This window comes from Erpetoichthys calabaricus, chromosome 7 (assembly GCF_900747795.2).
Source record: "Erpetoichthys calabaricus chromosome 7, fErpCal1.3, whole genome shotgun sequence".
Lineage (NCBI taxonomy): Eukaryota > Metazoa > Chordata > Cladistia > Polypteriformes > Polypteridae > Erpetoichthys > Erpetoichthys calabaricus.
In genome coordinates, this window is record NC_041400.2 from 189,192,632 (window position 1) to 189,210,049 (window position 17,418).

At 43.7% G+C, this 17,418-nt stretch overlaps 1 protein-coding gene across 2 annotated transcripts; it reads left to right on the forward strand.

Moving 5' to 3' along the window:
• On the forward strand, positions 1-16,058 carry LOC114654968 (glycoprotein-N-acetylgalactosamine 3-beta-galactosyltransferase 1-B-like). Of its 2 annotated transcripts, none has more exons than XM_028805847.2 (4): positions 1-294; positions 9,391-9,639; positions 9,733-10,400; positions 14,419-16,058. In XM_028805847.2, the coding sequence occupies exons 1-4, from the start codon at positions 273-275 to the stop codon at positions 14,578-14,580; spliced, it is 1,101 nt and encodes a 366-aa protein (XP_028661680.1). In that variant the 5' UTR covers positions 1-272; the 3' UTR covers positions 14,581-16,058. The 2 variants fall into 2 exon arrangements, with proteins under 2 accessions (XP_028661680.1, XP_028661681.1); XM_028805848.2 differs by having other exon boundaries at positions 2-294; positions 9,736-10,400.
• Positions 16,059-17,418: the final 1,360 nt, after the last annotated feature.

Genomic DNA, 17,418 nt, shown 5'->3' on the forward strand with positions numbered 1-17,418 from the left:
TTCATACTGCACAATGGCACAGGTGGCTTGAAACGGTGAACCTTTGAGGCATAAAGGGAGCGGCCTGGTGTCTGATTTTATTTTTGAAAAGGGACATGTCCTCCTGAAAGTGCAGTCTGGTAGCTTTGGCTTGCTGTGATTGGAATGGAGCCCCACCATGCTATGAGGCTCTGGACATGACTATGACACTCCACCTTAGCCCACTGGTCCAGTTCACATAGCTTGCTTGCTTGGAGTCCTCCCTGTGGTCCAACAACATACAGACAACTGGAATGAATCCGGATCTCATAACTCGTAAGTAAAACAGATATACTGTAAGTGAGTCATGTTTGTCATCCAGAAATGTAATGGTTTTGATAGAAATTGATACCTTTTGTTATCAAGATGTTGTTAAATTCATTTTTAACACACAGCTATGTCATTTACTAGAGATGCTAATGTCCATGACTGCTTAAATTGAGTGAATTGTGAATTTCCCCTTGGGATTAATAAAGTATCTATCTATCTATCTATCTATCTATCTATCTATCTATCTATCTATCTATCTATCTATCTATCTATCTATCTATCTATCTATCTATCTATCTATCTATCTATCTATCAAAATATTCTCCAGCTTTGGTAGTACAAGACTGCACCTATTTAAGATGGTGGCACCCACCACTGTGTTTTCCTAGTATTGGGTTTTCATCTATCTATCTATCTATCTATCTATCTATCTATCTATCTATCTATCTATCTATCTATCTATCTATCTATCTATCTATCTATCTATCTATCTATCTATCTATCTATCTATCTATCTATCTATCTATCATATAGTGCCTTTCTATCTATCTATCTATCTATCTATCTATCTATCTATCTATCTATCTATCTATCTATCTATCTATCTATCTATCTATCTATCTATCTATCTATCAAAATCTTCTCCAGCTTTGGTAGTACAAGACTGCACCTATTTAAGATGGTGGCACCCACCACTGTGTTTTCCTAGTATTGGATTTTCATCTATCTATCTATCTATCTATCTATCTATCTATCTATCTATCTATCTATCTATCTATCTATCTATCTATCTATCTATCTATCTATCTATCTATCTATCTTAAATGATTGATTTTTAATTTATTATTCACATGAGACTGCAAAGCCCCATTTTTCAACAGCCATTCCTATGGTGCCCTAATGGTCAACTCCCTGAGTTTATCCTTAATTAATCCAGGGTTAATGCTAATTGCTTATTAGAGAAACATTTGTCATTGCATTACCTTGGGTTACAAGAAATGACAAACCCAATGTTTTTTATTACTGCAGTAAAAGTGTTTGTCATGTGCCATCTATTTGAATGACAAATGTGATGAATTACTAGAAACGTTTGTGCTGCACCATCTTTTGGACTGAATATTCACAAGGATACACATACACGTGTCCTTTTACTAGCTGTGCTACCCCTCTACCCATGGAGGATGGCATCTGTCTGATAGAAGAAGTTTGTCTGCCTTACTGACCTGTTTGCCACACAGCTCAGCGACGGCGGCCTGCTGCGAATCAATCGTTTTACTACTAGTTTTTGTAATCTTCTTAAGATGGTTGATATTCTTAATGCTTAGATTCCCGAACTAACAAATAAAAGCAAATGTGACCACAGATAAATGTAAAATAACCTTTAATAAAAAAAAAGTTGTCATGATGGTTTTGTTTGTTTTAAAACAATTGTGTTTCCTAAGAAAGTAGAACCATGTCTTCCCTTTTTTTTTACAAATTCATTCTGTGTTAAGGTCAGAGTTTAGCCAGTTATTGAAAACTAGTTCTGCTACCCTTCTAAGACATGTTGCAATCTGAGTAATCAATATGGGCCTTCGCGTTAATGTTTGCAGTGCACCGTCTGTTGGAATAATTTTGGAAATCCTGTAGTAATAAAATGCATTACTACAGATGTTTGTGATGCACCATTTGCATTGCATTTGTCATTCCAGCAGATGTCCAGCAGCGCCACAGCTAACGCTCCTTCACTAAATGTCCATTTAGTATTTCATAAAAGCAGCCATTTGGAATTGGATTCATAAAAGCAGTGTTAGTATATGTGATGCACCATTTGTTGGAATGACAAATGCAATGTATTTTATTACAAACTAGTCATTAAGCCCGTTACAATAACGGGCGCTAGAACAGTAGTGCATAAACATTAGTAGGAACAGTCTATATTAAATGGCAAGGGACTTTGCCCTCATTCTTTTTGTTGGTCGTATTTTTCTTTCTTTCAGACGTTCTTTTGTTGATGTTTACTTGCTGAGCTGACCGTTCTTTGTGGGCTGCCGCCGTGTATTGTGTGTCTTTAATTTTCTGTGACAGTAATACTGTCTTGTACGTCCACTGGCTTGTACGTCCGTAATATACCTTTAATTTTCTCTGGCGGTAATACAGGCGTGCGCGTCGGTAATATGCCTTTAATCTCCTCTGACAGTAATACTGGCTTGTATGTGGCTGTGATATGCGTCACTGTATTGTGTACCTTTAATTTCCTCTCGCAGTAATACTGGTTTGTATTTCTGTAAAACGCCTGCAACTTTCTCTGACAGTAATATCGCACATCACACCGTGCCCCGCGCATGCGCACTTCATCAGAAGACACACACACACGGACACCTGGATACACATAGGGATTTTATTAAAGAGGATATTTGTGATGCGCAATCTGTTGGAATGATAGAGACGTGACAACCAGATGGACGCACAGACACTTATGCTGTTACTTGCCATACTACCTATCTAAGACGGGTTGAAATCTAAGTAATTGATGTAGACCTTCTCTTTAATGTTTGCTGTGCACCATCTGTTGGAATTTATGCTGTAATGGCACAAACATTTGTATTAGTGCTCTTACTACAATGCAATGTCTACATTATGCATATCTTTCTGTTATCAGTCCTTTGGTATTGGATTCGTAAAAGCAGTATTAATGATTAAAACACCATCTGTTGGAATGCCAAATTAAATGCATTTTATTACTACAAATGTTTGTGCAGTGTCATTCATTGGCATGGTAGAGACAGAGCAACTGGACGGACACACAAATACACACACACAGACACTTATCCTTCTACTAGTTGTGCTTAAGATGGCTCAAAGTCTAAGTAATCAATGTAGGGCTCCGTGTTAACGTTTGCAATGCACCACCATCTGTTGGAATGTATTTTGTAAATCCTGTAGCAATAAAATGCATTGCATTTATCATTTCAACAGATGGCGCATCACAAACCTTTGTAGTAATAAAATAAATTACTACACGTTTGTGATGCACCATCTGTTGGAGTGACAAATGCAATACATATGTCTCTGTTATATGCCATTTGGTATGGGTTTTGTAAAGGCAGCGTTAATGTTGGCGGTGCACGATCTGTTGGACTGGATGGACACACAAAGACACTTGTCCTGTTTATTAAGGTGCATTGTCCCCAGATATTTGTAGTGCTCTACCATCTCTGCTGTCTCCCCTTTAATTAAAGATGTGACAGGGGAAAGAGGAGAGCACTGGAGATCTACAATCATCTCCTTTCTTTTAGATAAAAATATGTAATAAAATCCATCCATGTTCCAACCCGCTGAATCCAAACACAGGGTCACGGGGGCCTGCTGGAGCCAATCCCAGCCAACACAGGGCACAAGGCAGGAACTAATCCCAGGCAGGGTGCCAACCCACCACAGGACACACACAAACACCAAGCACACTCTAGGGCCAATTTAGAATCACTAATCCACCTAACCTGCATGTCTTTAGACTGTGGGAGGAAACCCACGCAGACACGGGGAGAACATGCAAACTCCATGCAGGGAGGACCCGGGAAGCGAACCCAGGTCCCCAGGTCTACCAACTGCGAGGCAGCAGCGCTACCCACTGCGCCACCATGCCACCTGATGTAATAAAATATATTTATAAATTTGTCCATAAAAAGGAACAATGACACTGTTGCTCAAACTCCTCAACAACAGATCCATGGCTGTCCTCCTCATCTTGTAGAAAACTAAAAACGAGTCATCTGGAAGTTTCAGGATTTCCACAGGTGTGCACAGCATGTCATTGTGTTGGCTCAACACCTCTTTGTCAGTTCCTCAGAAGCCACACACCCTGAGTGTTAAGGAGATGATGAGAGAGGGTCTGGCGGGACTGGTCACGTCTGTTCAACAGATGGCACTTTACACAAGTTTAGAGGATTCCATGGTATCCGGAGTTTTAGGCCGAGCTGCGAAGATTGAGGTGAGTGGCTACACTTGTTGATCTTTCCTTGGGATTTAACTACAAAGAAGTGAACAAGTTAACCCGACCTGGATACGACTGCCTGTGCTCTCCATCCAAGGAGGAAGTCAAATTTTTTTTTATTTCCTTATTGTGTGGTGAGGCTGTTGTTTACAGGGAAGTGCCCATCCCTGAAGCCACGGTGGCACCAGCCCTGATCTTGTTGCTTGGGCTTGGTGAGAAGCTCCTCAAGATGCAGCCAGGTGAGACATTAGAATGGAGTAAAGAGTGAGGAGTGTGACCGGCTGAGCTAATGTGTCACTGTAGGCCATCTCTGCTCTACCATTTTTAGGCTGAATGTGGGTTTGAGCAATAGGGCTGACCTGACAAGAACAGGCCATTCAGCATAACAAGCTGGCCAGTCATGTCCACCAAAATAACATCAAGTCAATGATTTGAAAGTCCCTACTGTCCACTACAGTACTTGGTCATTAATTTCATGTGTCTCTGGTTCTTTGCATGAAGAAAAACCTTCTACCATTTGTGTGAAATCAGTCCTTACCAGTTTTTCCAGTGCTGCCCCTGAGTTCTGTTCTTGTTGAAGCATTTATTTTAAAGTGACAGCTGGGAGTCAATGTGCCAATTTCCTTCATAATTATAAACACTTCAGTCAGGTCACTTTTTAATGTCTGGTCACTCGAAAGGTTTGGCTCCAATCTTTCCTCACAGTTCAGACCCTCATACAGTAATCAGCCTAATCGCTCTCCTGTGGACTTCCTTTTGCTCAGCTATGTCTTTTGTTGGGGAATGTGCAGCCCAACACTGTACACAGTACTCCAGGTGCACTACTAGCTTAAGTGTTCCCTCATTTAACTTGTACTGCCACATAGGAGGCACTCTATCCACCTTAATAAAAGCAGTGTGTGTCTGTCTGGTTGCTACAGTCATGGCCGAAATTATCGGCACCCCTGGAATTTTCCCAGAAAATGCACCATTTCTCCCAGACAATTGTTGCAATTACAAATGTTTTGGTATCCACATGTTTATTACCTTTATGTGCATTGGAACAACACAAAAAAACAGAGAAAAAAAGCCAAATCTGACATCATGTCACACAGAACTCCAAAAATGGGCCTGACAAAATTATTGGCACCCTTTCAAAATTGTGGGTAAATCGTTTTATTTCAAGCATATGATGCTCGTTTGAACTCACCTGTGATAAGAAACAGGTGCTGGCAATATACAGTGCATCCGGAAAGTATTCACAGCGCTTCACTTTTTCCACATTTTGTTATGTCACAGCCTTATTCCAAAATGGATTCAATTCATTTTTTTCCTCAGAATTCTACACACAACACCCCATAATGACAACATGAAAAAAGTTTACTTGAGGTTTTTGCAAATTTATTAAAAATAAAAAATCTGAGAAATCCCATGTCCATAAGTATTCACAGCCTTTGCTCAATACTTTGTCGATGCCCCTTTGACAGCAATTCCAGCCTCAAGTCTTTTTGAATATGATGCCACAAGCTTGGCACACCTATCCTTGGCCAGTTTCGCCCATTCCTCTTTGCAGCACCTCTCAAGCTCCATCAGGTTGGATGGGAAGCGTCGCTGCACAGCCATTTTAAGATCTCTCCAGAGATGTTCAATCAGATTCAAGTCTGGGCTCTGGCTGGGCCACTCAAGGACATTCACAGAGTTGTCCTGAAGCCACTCCTTTGATATCTTGGCTGTGTACTTAGGGTCGTTGTCCTGCTGAAAGATGAACCGTCGCCCCAGTCTGAGGTCAAGAGCGCTCTGGAGCAGGTTTTCATCCAGGATGTCTCTGTACATTGCTGCAGTCATCTCTCCCTTTATCCTGACTAGTCTCCCAGTCCCTGCCACTGAAAAACATCCCCACAGCATGATGCTGCCACCACCATGCTTCACTGTAGGGATGGTATTGGCCTGGTGATGAGCAGTGCCTGGTTTCCTCCAAACATGACGCCTGGCATTCACACCAAAGAGTTCAATCTTTGTCTCATCAGACCAGAGAATTTTCTTTCTCATGGTCTGAGAGTCCTTCAGGTGCCTTTTGGCAAACTCCAGGCGGGCTGCCATGTGCCTTTTACTAAGGAGTGGCTTCCGTCTGGCCACTCTACCATACAGGCCTGATTGGTGGATTGCTGCAGAGATGGTTGTCCTTCTGGAAGGTTCTCCTCTCTCCGCAGAGGACCTCTGGAGCTCTGACAGAGTGACCATCGGGTTCTCGGTCACCTCCCTGACTTAGGCCCTTCTCCCCAGATCGCTCAGTTTAGATGGCTGGCCAGCTCTAGGAAGAGTGCTGGTGGTTTTGAACTTCTTCCACTTACGGATGATGGAGGCCACTGTGCTCATTGGGACCTTCAAAGCAGCAGAAATTTTTCTGTAACCTTCCCCAGATTTGTGCCTCGAGACAATCCTGTCTCAGAGGTCTACAGACAATTCCTTTGACTTCATGCTTGGTTTGTGCTCTGACATGAACTGTCAACTGTGGGACCTTCTATAGACAGGTGTGTGCCTTTCCAAATCATGTCCAGTCAACTGAATTTCCCACAGGTGGACTCCAATGAAGCTGTAGAAACATCTCAAGGATGATCAGGGGAAACAGGACGCACCTGAGCTCAAATTTGTGCTTCATGGCAAAGGCTGTGAATACTTATGTACATGTGCTTTCTCAATGTTTTTATTTTTAATAAATTTGCAAAAATCTCAAGTAAACTTTTTTCACGTTGTCATTATGGGGTGTTGTGTGTAGAAATTGGAGGAAAAAAATAAATTTAATCCATTTTGGAATAAGGCTGTAACATAACAAAATGTGGAAAAAGTGATGCACTGTGAATACTTTCCACTGTATGCACTGTATATGAAAGGTTAACCAGTGTGGCAAGTTCAGTTGTAATTTTGCCCCCCCCTTCTTTTTTTCTTGTGGTATGTAAAACTCGAGACATCAGACTGACGAGCTTCTATTCTTCTCTGTGAGGTTCAGTACCACCCAGTCCAGTGTTCCTTATTCCTTATCCCTGCATTCTGTGCATTGTAATTGTGACTGAGCATTAATTGGCCATCAGCTCTCATGCACACAGAGCCCCCCTGACGACTAAAGACAAAACATTTCAGAGTAGCAGACTAGCTGGAGTGAATCGCTGGAGGTGTCAGACTAGATAAATGGGCAGGTGTAGACTGTGTGTCAGTACCTGCGAAGACCAACTCTAGGGAAATACATGATGTCCGATACAGGGGGTGTGATTGTAATAAGCAGACCACCCCTGCCCTGCACCCTGCACCCTACACATGACTTTTTAAGCGTCTTTTAGAAAATTCTCGTTGCCAGTCTGATCCTCACAGACGTCAGGGGTGAGGTATTCACAGCATCGAGTGCTGCTGATTATTATTTAAATTGGCATAATGGGTGAGGAAGTGGGCTTAGAAGCCCAAGGCTGCCAGTTCAGATCCCACCTTTTGATAGATAGATAGATAGATAGATAGATAGATAGATAGATAGATAGATAGATAGATAGATAGATAGATAGATAGAAAAGGCACTATATAATAGATAGATAGATAGATAGATAGATAGATAGATAGATAGATAGATAGATAGATAGATAGATAGATAGATAGGAAAGGCACTATATAATAGATAGATAGATAGATAGATAGATAGATAGATAGATAGATAGATAGATAGATAGATAGATAGATAGGAAAGGCACTATATAATAGATAGATAGATAGATAGATAGGAAAGGCACTATATAATAGATAGATAGATAGATAGATAGATAGATAGATAGATAGATAGATAGATAGATAGATAGGAAAGGCACTATATAATAGATAGATAGATAGATAGATAGATAGATAGATAGGAAAGGCACTATATAATAGATAGATAGATATATAGATAGGAAAGGCACTATATAATAGATAGATAGATAGATAGATAGATAGATAGATAGATAGATAGATAGATAGATAGATAGATAGATAGATAGATAGAAAAGGCACTATATAATAGATAGATAGATAGATAGATAGATAGATAGATAGATAGATAGATAGATAGGAAAGGCACTATATAATAGATAGATAGATAGATAGATAGATAGATAGATAGATAGATAGATAGATAGATAGAAAAGGCACTATATAATAGATAGATAGATAGATAGATAGATAGATAGATAGATAGATAGATAGATAGGAAAGGCACTATATAATAGATAGATAGATAGATAGATAGATAGATAGATAGATAGATAGATAGATAGATAGATAGATAGATAGATACTTTATTAATCCCAAGGGGAAATTCACATACTCCAGCAGCAGCATACTGATACAAAAAAAAACAATATTAAATTAAAGATTGATTTGACTCACTCAGTAGGAGTCCAGACAGGTCAGGTGACCCACAGTCATTATACACATATCCATTTGTACATGTAAGGTGCCAAGGGTAAATGTGCTTTATCAGTTACAGGGTCTTTGCTTGCATTAACCTGTGCAGATGCTTTTCACACCGTGAGTGCTGTTTATATCTACGGCTTACATCCTTCAGGTATTCAGAAGCACCAAATCTGAGGAATGCCTGAACAGAAAGACGCCAGATTTGATGACAAGGAGAGCATGGGCCATTGACAGTGGAAATAAACACAAAGTCATGCCACCCAAATTCTTGAAAGTCTGGGCTGCCGGTGGGGTGTGCCAGCTGTGAATGATGATTGTCAGTGGTTGCTTTGCAGTCGGCCGTTGTGTCTCATGTATATTCGCTGTTTGGCTATTGTGAGTTGGTCAGGCCATTGGTTTCGGAAACACGAGGTGAATTGCAAGTCAGCCAGGTCACTGAGGTGCATAAGATGCATCCCACAAAAGCTGATCCCACACGTGCTCTACACTCTTATTCTGTTTTATCAAGCGGTGCAGAGTAAAAAAGGGCAAGACGATTGGACCTGAATCCATGAGATGTTTCGGAGCCATTCAAGTGGGATTAGTAGGCCAAAAATTGGTTGCATGGATATTGTGACACACATTGCCAAATAGTTCTTCTCAGGCCTGTTCCGGGGTCACAGGTATCTGCACTGTTAGAAGATGCCCTCTTGACCCACCTGTGTCTTTTTCCCCTGCAGGTATGAAACTGAACTGTAGCCGAGAAGGATGGATGGCCATGAAGAGCTCTAGAGGTACCTTCTACCTGGGCTTCATAGTGGGCACCTGCACTTTGTACTTCTTCCTGATGCAGGTGCCCCTTAACAAGAACTTACACAAATTGAGCCTGCTGGTCACCTCCAAGAACAAGCTAAAGGTGGAAAATGAGAGCCTGAACTGGAAGGTTGGTGGGCCGGCCCTGATCAACCTGGAGCACCCTCACTTGAAAGGTAGGCATGACTTGCCTGGAGATGGCAGCCCGGTGTAACCTCCATTTGCAAACAGTGTCCCATTCTGTTTGTCTGTCTGTCTGTCTCTGTTAGTAGGCAAGGACAGCAGTGTGGCCGATGACATCTACAACAAGGTCCGCATTTTGTGCTGGGTCATGACGTATCCTTCGAACCTCAAGAAGAAAGCACGCCACGTTAAAGCCACCTGGAGCCGCCACTGCAACACGGTGATCTTTGTGAGCTCCATGGACGACCCCAGCTTCCCCACCATAGGCCTGAACATGAAGGAGGGGCGCGACCAGCTCTACTGGAAGACCATCCATGCCTTGCATTACCTGGAGCAGCACCACTTCAACGAGAGTGACTGGTTCCTCAAGGCGGACGACGACACCTTTGTCATTGTGGACAACCTGCGGTGGATCCTCGCCAACTACACCCCCGAAGAACCCATCTACTTTGGCAAGCGCTTCCGGCCCTTCACCAGGCAGGGCTACATGAGTGGTGGCGCCGGATATGTCCTCAGTAAGGGGGCCCTGCAGCGCTTCGTGGAAGGCTTCCGCACCAACGTGTGCTCCCACACCAGCTCTGTGGAGGACCTGGCACTGGGGAAGTGTATGGAGAAAATGGGCGTGCTGGCTGGTGACTCACGTGACTCCCTGCTTCGGGAGACCTTTCACCCCTTTGTCCCCGAAACGCACCTCACCGGCAAGTTCACTCAATCCCTCACGTACCGGAACTACTGCTACTACCCCACTGTGCAGGTGAGTGGGATGGTGGGGCACACTGTATGGGGCCACCCCTTTTAAGAGCTTGCAAACTCATTACGGTAGAAGGAGAGAGGTGGCACTGAAAACCATGGCACCCAGCAGTGCCCATCTCATTAGGTGGAATAGAGTGAATGGGTCAGGTCTGTGATACCCATAGGTGGCAGTGAGAGGGTTAGAGTGTGTATGTGTGTGTGTGTATGCATGCATGCTGATGAGCAGTTGGCTGTGATGGGTGAGGAAGGAGATGACCGGTTATACAGGTGCTGGTCATAAAATTAGAATATCATGACAAAGTTGATTTATTTCAGTAATTCCATTCAAAAAGTGAAACTTGTATATTAGATTCATTCATTACACACAGACTGATGTATTTCAAATGTTTATTTCTTTTAATGTTGATGATTATAACTGACAACTAATGAAAGTCCCAAATTCAGTATCTCGGAAAATTAGAATATCGTGAAAAGGTTCAATATTGAAGACACCTGGTGCCACACTCTAATCAGCTAATTAACTCAAAAGCCTTTAAATGGTCTCTCAGTCGAGTTCTGTAGGCTACACAATCATGGAGAAGACTGCTGACTTGACAGTTGTCCAAAAGACGACCATTGACACCTTGCACAAGGAGGGCAAGACACAAAAGGTCATTGCTAAAGAGGCTGGCTGTTCACAGAGCTCTGTGTCCAAGCACATTAATAGAGAGGCGAAGGGAAGGACAAGATGTGCTAGAAAAAAGTGGACAAGCAATAGGGATAACCGCACCCTGGAGAGGATTGGGAAACAAAACCCATTCAAAAATATGGGGGAGATTCACAAAGAGTGGACTGCAGCTGGAGTCAGTGCTTCAAGAACCTCCACGCACAGACGTATGCAAGACATGGGTTTCAGCTGTCGCATTCCTTGTGTCAAGCCACTCCTGAACAAGAGACAGCGTCAGAAGCGTCTCGCCTTTGGACTGCTGCTGAGTGGTCCAAGTTCTCTGATGAAAGTAAATTTTGCATTTCCTTAGGAAATAAAGGTCCCAGAGTCTGGAGGAAGAGAGGAGAGGCACAGAATCCACGTTGCGTGAGGTCCAGTGTAAAGTTTCCACAGTCAGTGATGGTTTGGGGTGCCATGTCATCTGCTGGTGTTGGTTCATTGTGTTTTCTGAGGTCCAAGGTCAACGCAGCCTTCTGCCAGGAAGTTTTAGAGCACTTCATGCTTCCTGCTGCTGACGAACTTTATGGAGATACAGATTTCATTTTCCAACAGGACCTGGCACCTGCACACAGTGCCAAAGCTACCAGTACCTGGTTTAAGGACCATGGTATCCCTGTTCTTGATTGGCCAGCAAACTCGCCTGACCTTAACCCCATAGAAAATCTATGGGGTATTGTGAAGAGGAAGATGCAATACGCCAGACCCAACAATTCAGAAGAGCTGAAGGCCACTATCAGAGCAACATGGGCTCTCATAACACCTGAGCAGTGCCACAGACTGATCGACTCGATGCCACGCCGCATTGCTGCAGTAATCCAGGCCAAAGGAGCCCCAACTAAATATTGAGTGCTGTACATGCTCATACTTTTCATGTTCATACCTTTCAGTTGGCCAACATTTCTAAAAATCCTTTTTTTGCATTGGTCTTAATTGATATTCTAATTTTCCGAGATACTGAATTTGGGACTTTCATTAGTTGTCAGTTATAATCATCAACATTAAAAGAAATAAACATTTGAAATACATCAGTCTGTGTGTAATGAATGAATCTAATATACAAGTTTCACTTTTTGAATAGAATTACTGAAATAAATCAATTTTGTCATGATATTCTAATTTTATGACCAGCACCTGTATAGTGCCTCTGCTATCTGTGTCTTTCTTAGACTGGAATGGAGCTATATCTTTGATTTAGTGCCTTGTCTGTTTACTGAATGAATCATACAGTGGACTTGTCTGCCAGTCTGTCCTTCAGGTATAGGAGGTCAGTGGCTCAGAAAGAATGGCCGTTTTATTAAATTTCTGTTGGCCGTGTCAGTCTCTGTGAGTGCACTCGTGCAGCTGCGTGGAGTTGGTGAAGTAATTGGGGCGAGACACACCTGCACGTGAGGGTGCAATCTGTCTCAATTGCTTCACCAGCTTCCTGCGGTGCATGATTTAGACGCTGCGCCAATAGAGCTGTTTAAGTACGGGCCGGCACAGGGAGGAGAAAAGAAACTGAGAGAAGACAAACGAGAGAAATGAAGGCATGTAGAGCAAGAGTACAGCAATGGAGCAGAGAGAGAGAATGAGGCAGCATGGTCCCGTGACGGAGGGAAGGAAGGATAGGTGCTCCAGGTAGAGATCATCCCCACTGATTGTGCAACGAATTAGGAGCAATCAAGGTGGCGTCCTCTTCAAGGAAGGATAACGAGAGGACAACCGACCCCGAGCGGCCTGGCAGATGCCGATGGAATCAGCCAAGACGGGGGTTCGGGATGGAGAGGACCGCCACGGCTGCTGAAGTCTCCGGCAGCTGAGCAAGCCATGGGTGAGCTGGGGAGACAAGGAAAGAGTTGTGCTCGGCTCGTTTGACCCAGTGACTGCTGGTTTTTATCCTTGTTTTTAATCACTTGGGTGTTCACCTGTTTTTATGGATCATTTTATTTATACATTTTTGAAGCACTGCACTTTCTTTTTGAACACTTTTGATTTATTTTAATAAAAGCACTTGGACACTTTCCAGTCAAGGACAGAGGATGAGGTCAAACGAGACAGGACATCATATCCCAATTCTTTGGCTTGCTGCCGGCTACTCTTATATGGCACTCTCCATGGTGGCACACAATTTGAAATGGTACATGTCAGTAGAAGCTCAGGGTGAAGGTGAAGTGTCACTGGTTACCCTGCTTGGGCCTGCTGAGTGAACAAGTTCTGCTCTTTGCTAGAATGAGATTGCCACCTGCAGGTGAGCGCTGTACACTACAACTGCTCCATTAAATCAGCAGTAGAGCTGTGCTGTGCCTGGCAAGGCAGAGACTGTGATGTCCAAGGACAGTAGTTGATCAGTTGGCATGAGTCTGCTAGCACATCCCAGGCATGATCCTTGGGCTTTTTTCTTGATTGGTCCCAGTACTTACATACACCTGACTTTAGACTCTGGGCACTTTCCTTGGCACCTTTGTGCCATTTTTGGCCAGATGACTGATTCTTCTGCTGCAGGGTACCATGTTAAAATGCACGTTTGAGGATTTGTGATGCCTGCTGCTCACTCTCGTCTTCATCTTCTTTTCTACTTACATTGTGAGCTGCGAAGCTAATCCTACCCCCAAAAAGATACAGACGCCCCTGGAAAAAGCCCTAGGAAACTTAAACAGTCTACCTTCACATTTCTCCTTTTCCTTCTGGCCGGCTCTGTCGCGTAATCTGCCTCCCGCGTGCTATTCCGCCTTGTCAAAAAGCCTGTGCCGACTTCTCTCTGTGGTTATAAATTGATTTTTCTGCTTCTTTCTCTCTCTCTGACTTCTGGTGCTCCTGGCATGTATTCCTCCTCCTCCGAAGAAATCCTTGGTTGCTTTTAAATGACAAGCGGAGGTGTAAACTCTTTCAAGGAGCATGTTTGAAACAGTTTTAAAAGATAAATGTTTGTTTGCAGTGTTTGAATAAAAATTCGAGTTTCTTCAACTTCCATTGGTCTTCTGTGCAATCTTGTAACCCAAGCGTGACAACATATACCTGACTTTAGACTCTGGGCACTTTCCTTCGCACCTTTGTGCCATTTTTGGCCGGATGACTGATTCTCCCGCTGCAGGGTACCATGTTAAAATGCACGTTTGAGGATTTGTGATGCCTGTTGCTCACTCTCGTCTTCATCTTCTTTTCTACTTACATATACCGACTTTAGACTCTGGGCACTTTCCTTGGCACCTTTGTGCCATTTTTGGCCAGATGACTGATTCTCCCGCTGCAGGGTACCATGTTAAAATGCACGTTTGAGGATTTGTGATGCCTGTTGCTCACTCTCATCTTCATCTTCTTCTCCTTCTCCCTTCAGGGTCCCCAGTGCTGCTCTGACCTCGCTGTCTCCTTCCATTACGTGAACGCTGAGCTCATGTACATCCTGGAGTACTACACCTATCACTTGCGCGCATACGGCTACCAGTACCGCTACAACCCTGGACTTCCGGACAACTACGCCAGGCTGCTAGCCCACTAGGACAGAGCAGGAGTCTGGCAGGAACAACTCGGTGGACACCCAGCCGGAGAAGAGGCATCTGTGCTGGGCAGAACCTCTTGGGCTGTTTTTTTGTCTTGTCAGCCGGATGTGTTCATTATTGGGGGAAGGGGAACTCTGAAGCTAAAAATACTGATATTGGCGTGGAAGGCGACGCCAATCAAAATCCACTATCTTAACTTGAGCTACAGGACCGAAGAAGCCAGGGGTCCCCAACCTGACACGTCCACCTAAATCAAAGAGGGTGCCAGCATGACGCATATAGTTCAGCATAACAGGAAGAACTGGCTCGTATTCAATTGCTACTTTAAATATCGCAGACTTAGCCTGCATGAATACCTGCTCACTGAGTCAGCCCTAGGTCCATCCCTATTAGGAGTGCGCTTATGTTTTCGGGAATATACTGTAGCAGCAGGTAGTGACACTAAAGGAATGTTTCACCAAATCCACATTTTACCAGAAGATCAACCTCTTCATTTTCATCCATCCATCCATTATCCATCCCGCTATATCCTAACAACAGGGTCACGGGGGGTCTGCTGGAGCCAAACCCAGCCAACACAGGGCACAAGGCAGGAAACAAACCTTGGGCAGGGCGCCAGCCCACCACTAGGCACACACAACACACACACACCAAGCACACACTAGGGACAATTTAGAATCGACAATGCACCTGACCTGCATGTCTTTGGACTGTGGCAGGAAACCGGAGTACCCGGAGGAAACCCACGCAGACACGGGGAGAACATGGAAACTCCGGGGTCTCCTAACTATGAGGCAGCAGCGCTACCACTGCGCCACTGTGCAGTCCACCTCTTCATTTTGCGTGGTGTAATTTGGAAAGTGGCATACAACGCCCCCCCCAATTACCTTATAAATGGCAGGTATCTATTTCCCTTTGGTACAACTTGCAGCCCTTGTTGGGCAATTTTTGCTCTCCAGTGACATGTAATGAACAACACCGAACCAGCAGATGAGATCAAATCCTCAGTACAAAAGAGTTTCTTCGTATATGGACAACCATTTTCAGAGTCTACCATAAACCCCGAAGGCAAAGCAACTAATAGACAAACTAAGAGATCTTCTTTCAAATGGTTGAATTTGACCTTTGTCTATGGGCTAGTAATTTCCACAAGATACTAGAACATCAGCTACAAGAACCTCGTTCAATTAGTCCAGAAGTCTGATTGTCCCAGGATAGATCAGATTCCAAAGAATCCACTTTAGGCTTGAAGTGATGATATTCCTCAGACAATTTCAGGTACAAGTGTCATCCAGTGCAGAAGACTACTGTCACTACAAAGTATGCGCCAGTCAGTATGATCCTTTGGGGTATATTCTTCCATTCACTGTACAGTGCATCCAGAAAGTATTCACAGCGCATCACTTTTTCCACATTTTGTTATCTTACAGCCTTATTCCAAAATGGATTAAATTCATTTTTTTCCTCAGAATTCTGCACACAACACCCCATAATGACAACGTGAAAAAAGTTTACTTGAGGTTTTTGCAAATTTATTAAAAATAAAAAAAACTGAGAAATCCCATGTCCATAAGTATTCACAGCCTTTGCTCAATACTTTGTCGATGCCCCTTTGGCAGCAATTCCAGCCTCAAGTCTTTTTGAATATGATGCCTCAAGCTTGGCACACCTATCCTTGGCCAGTTTCGCCCATTCCTCTTTGCAGCACCTCTCAAGCTCCATGAGGTTGGATGGGAAGCGTCGGTGCACAGCCATTTTAAGATCTCTCCAGAGATGTTCAATCGGATTCAAGTCTGGGCTCTGGCTGGGCCACTCAAGGACATTCACAGAGTTGTCCTGAAGCCACTCCTTTGATATCTTGGCTGTGTGCTTAGGGTCGTTGTCCTGCTGAAAGATGAACCGTCGCCCCAGTCTGAGGTCAAGAGCGCTCTGGAGCAGGTTTTCATCCAGGATGTCTCTGTACATTGCTGCAGTCATCTTTCCCTTTATCCTGACTAGTCTCCCAGTTCCTGCCACTGAAAAACATCCCCACAGCATGATGCTACCACCACCATGCTTCACTGTAGGGATGGTATTGGCCTGGTGATGAGCGGTGCCTGGTTTCCTCCAAACGTGACGCCTGGCATTCACACCAAAGAGTTCAATTTTTGTCTCATCAGACCAGAGAATTTTCTTTCTCATGGTCTGAGAGTCCTTCACGTGCCTTTTGGCAAACTCCAGGCGGGCTGCCATGTGCCTTTTACTAAGGAGTGGCTTCCGTCTGGCCACTCTACCATACAGGCCTGATTGGTGGATTGCTGCAGAGATGGTTGTCCTTCTGGAAGGTTCTTCTCTCTCCACAGAGGACCTCTGGAGCTCTGACAGAGTGACCATTGGGTTCTTGGTCACCTTCTCTCCCGATCGCTCAGTTTAGATGGCCGGCCAGCTCTAGAAAGAGTCCTGGTGGTTTCGAACTTCTTCCACTTACGGATGATGGAGGCCACTGTGCTCATTGGGACCTTCAAAGCAGCAGAAATTTTTCTTTAACCTTCCCTAGATTTGTGCCTGGAGACAATCCTGTCTCGGAGGTCTACAGACAATTCCTTTGACTTCATGCTTGGTTTGTGCTCTGACATGAACTGTCAACTGTGGGACCTTATATAGACAGGTGTGTGCCTTTCCAAATCATGTCCAGTCAACTGAATTTACCACAGGTGGACTCCAATGAAGCTGCAGAAACATCTCAAGGATGATCAGGGGAATCAGGATGCACCTGAGCTCAATTTCAAGCTTCACTGCAAAGGCTGTGAATACTTATGTACATGTGCTTTGTCAATTTTTTTATTTTTAATAAATTT

Bases quoted from the DNA above. Each gene is read 5' to 3' on its own strand.
- LOC114654968 (XM_028805847.2), top strand. From the start codon at position 273: ATGAATCCGGATCTCATAACTC. The intron at 295-9,390 runs GTAAGTAAAACA...TTTCCCCTGCAG, and splicing joins GAATCCGGATCTCATAACTC to GTATGAAACTGAACTGTAGC. The intron at 10,401-14,418 runs GTGAGTGGGATG...TTCTCCCTTCAG, and splicing joins GCTACTACCCCACTGTGCAG to GGTCCCCAGTGCTGCTCTGA.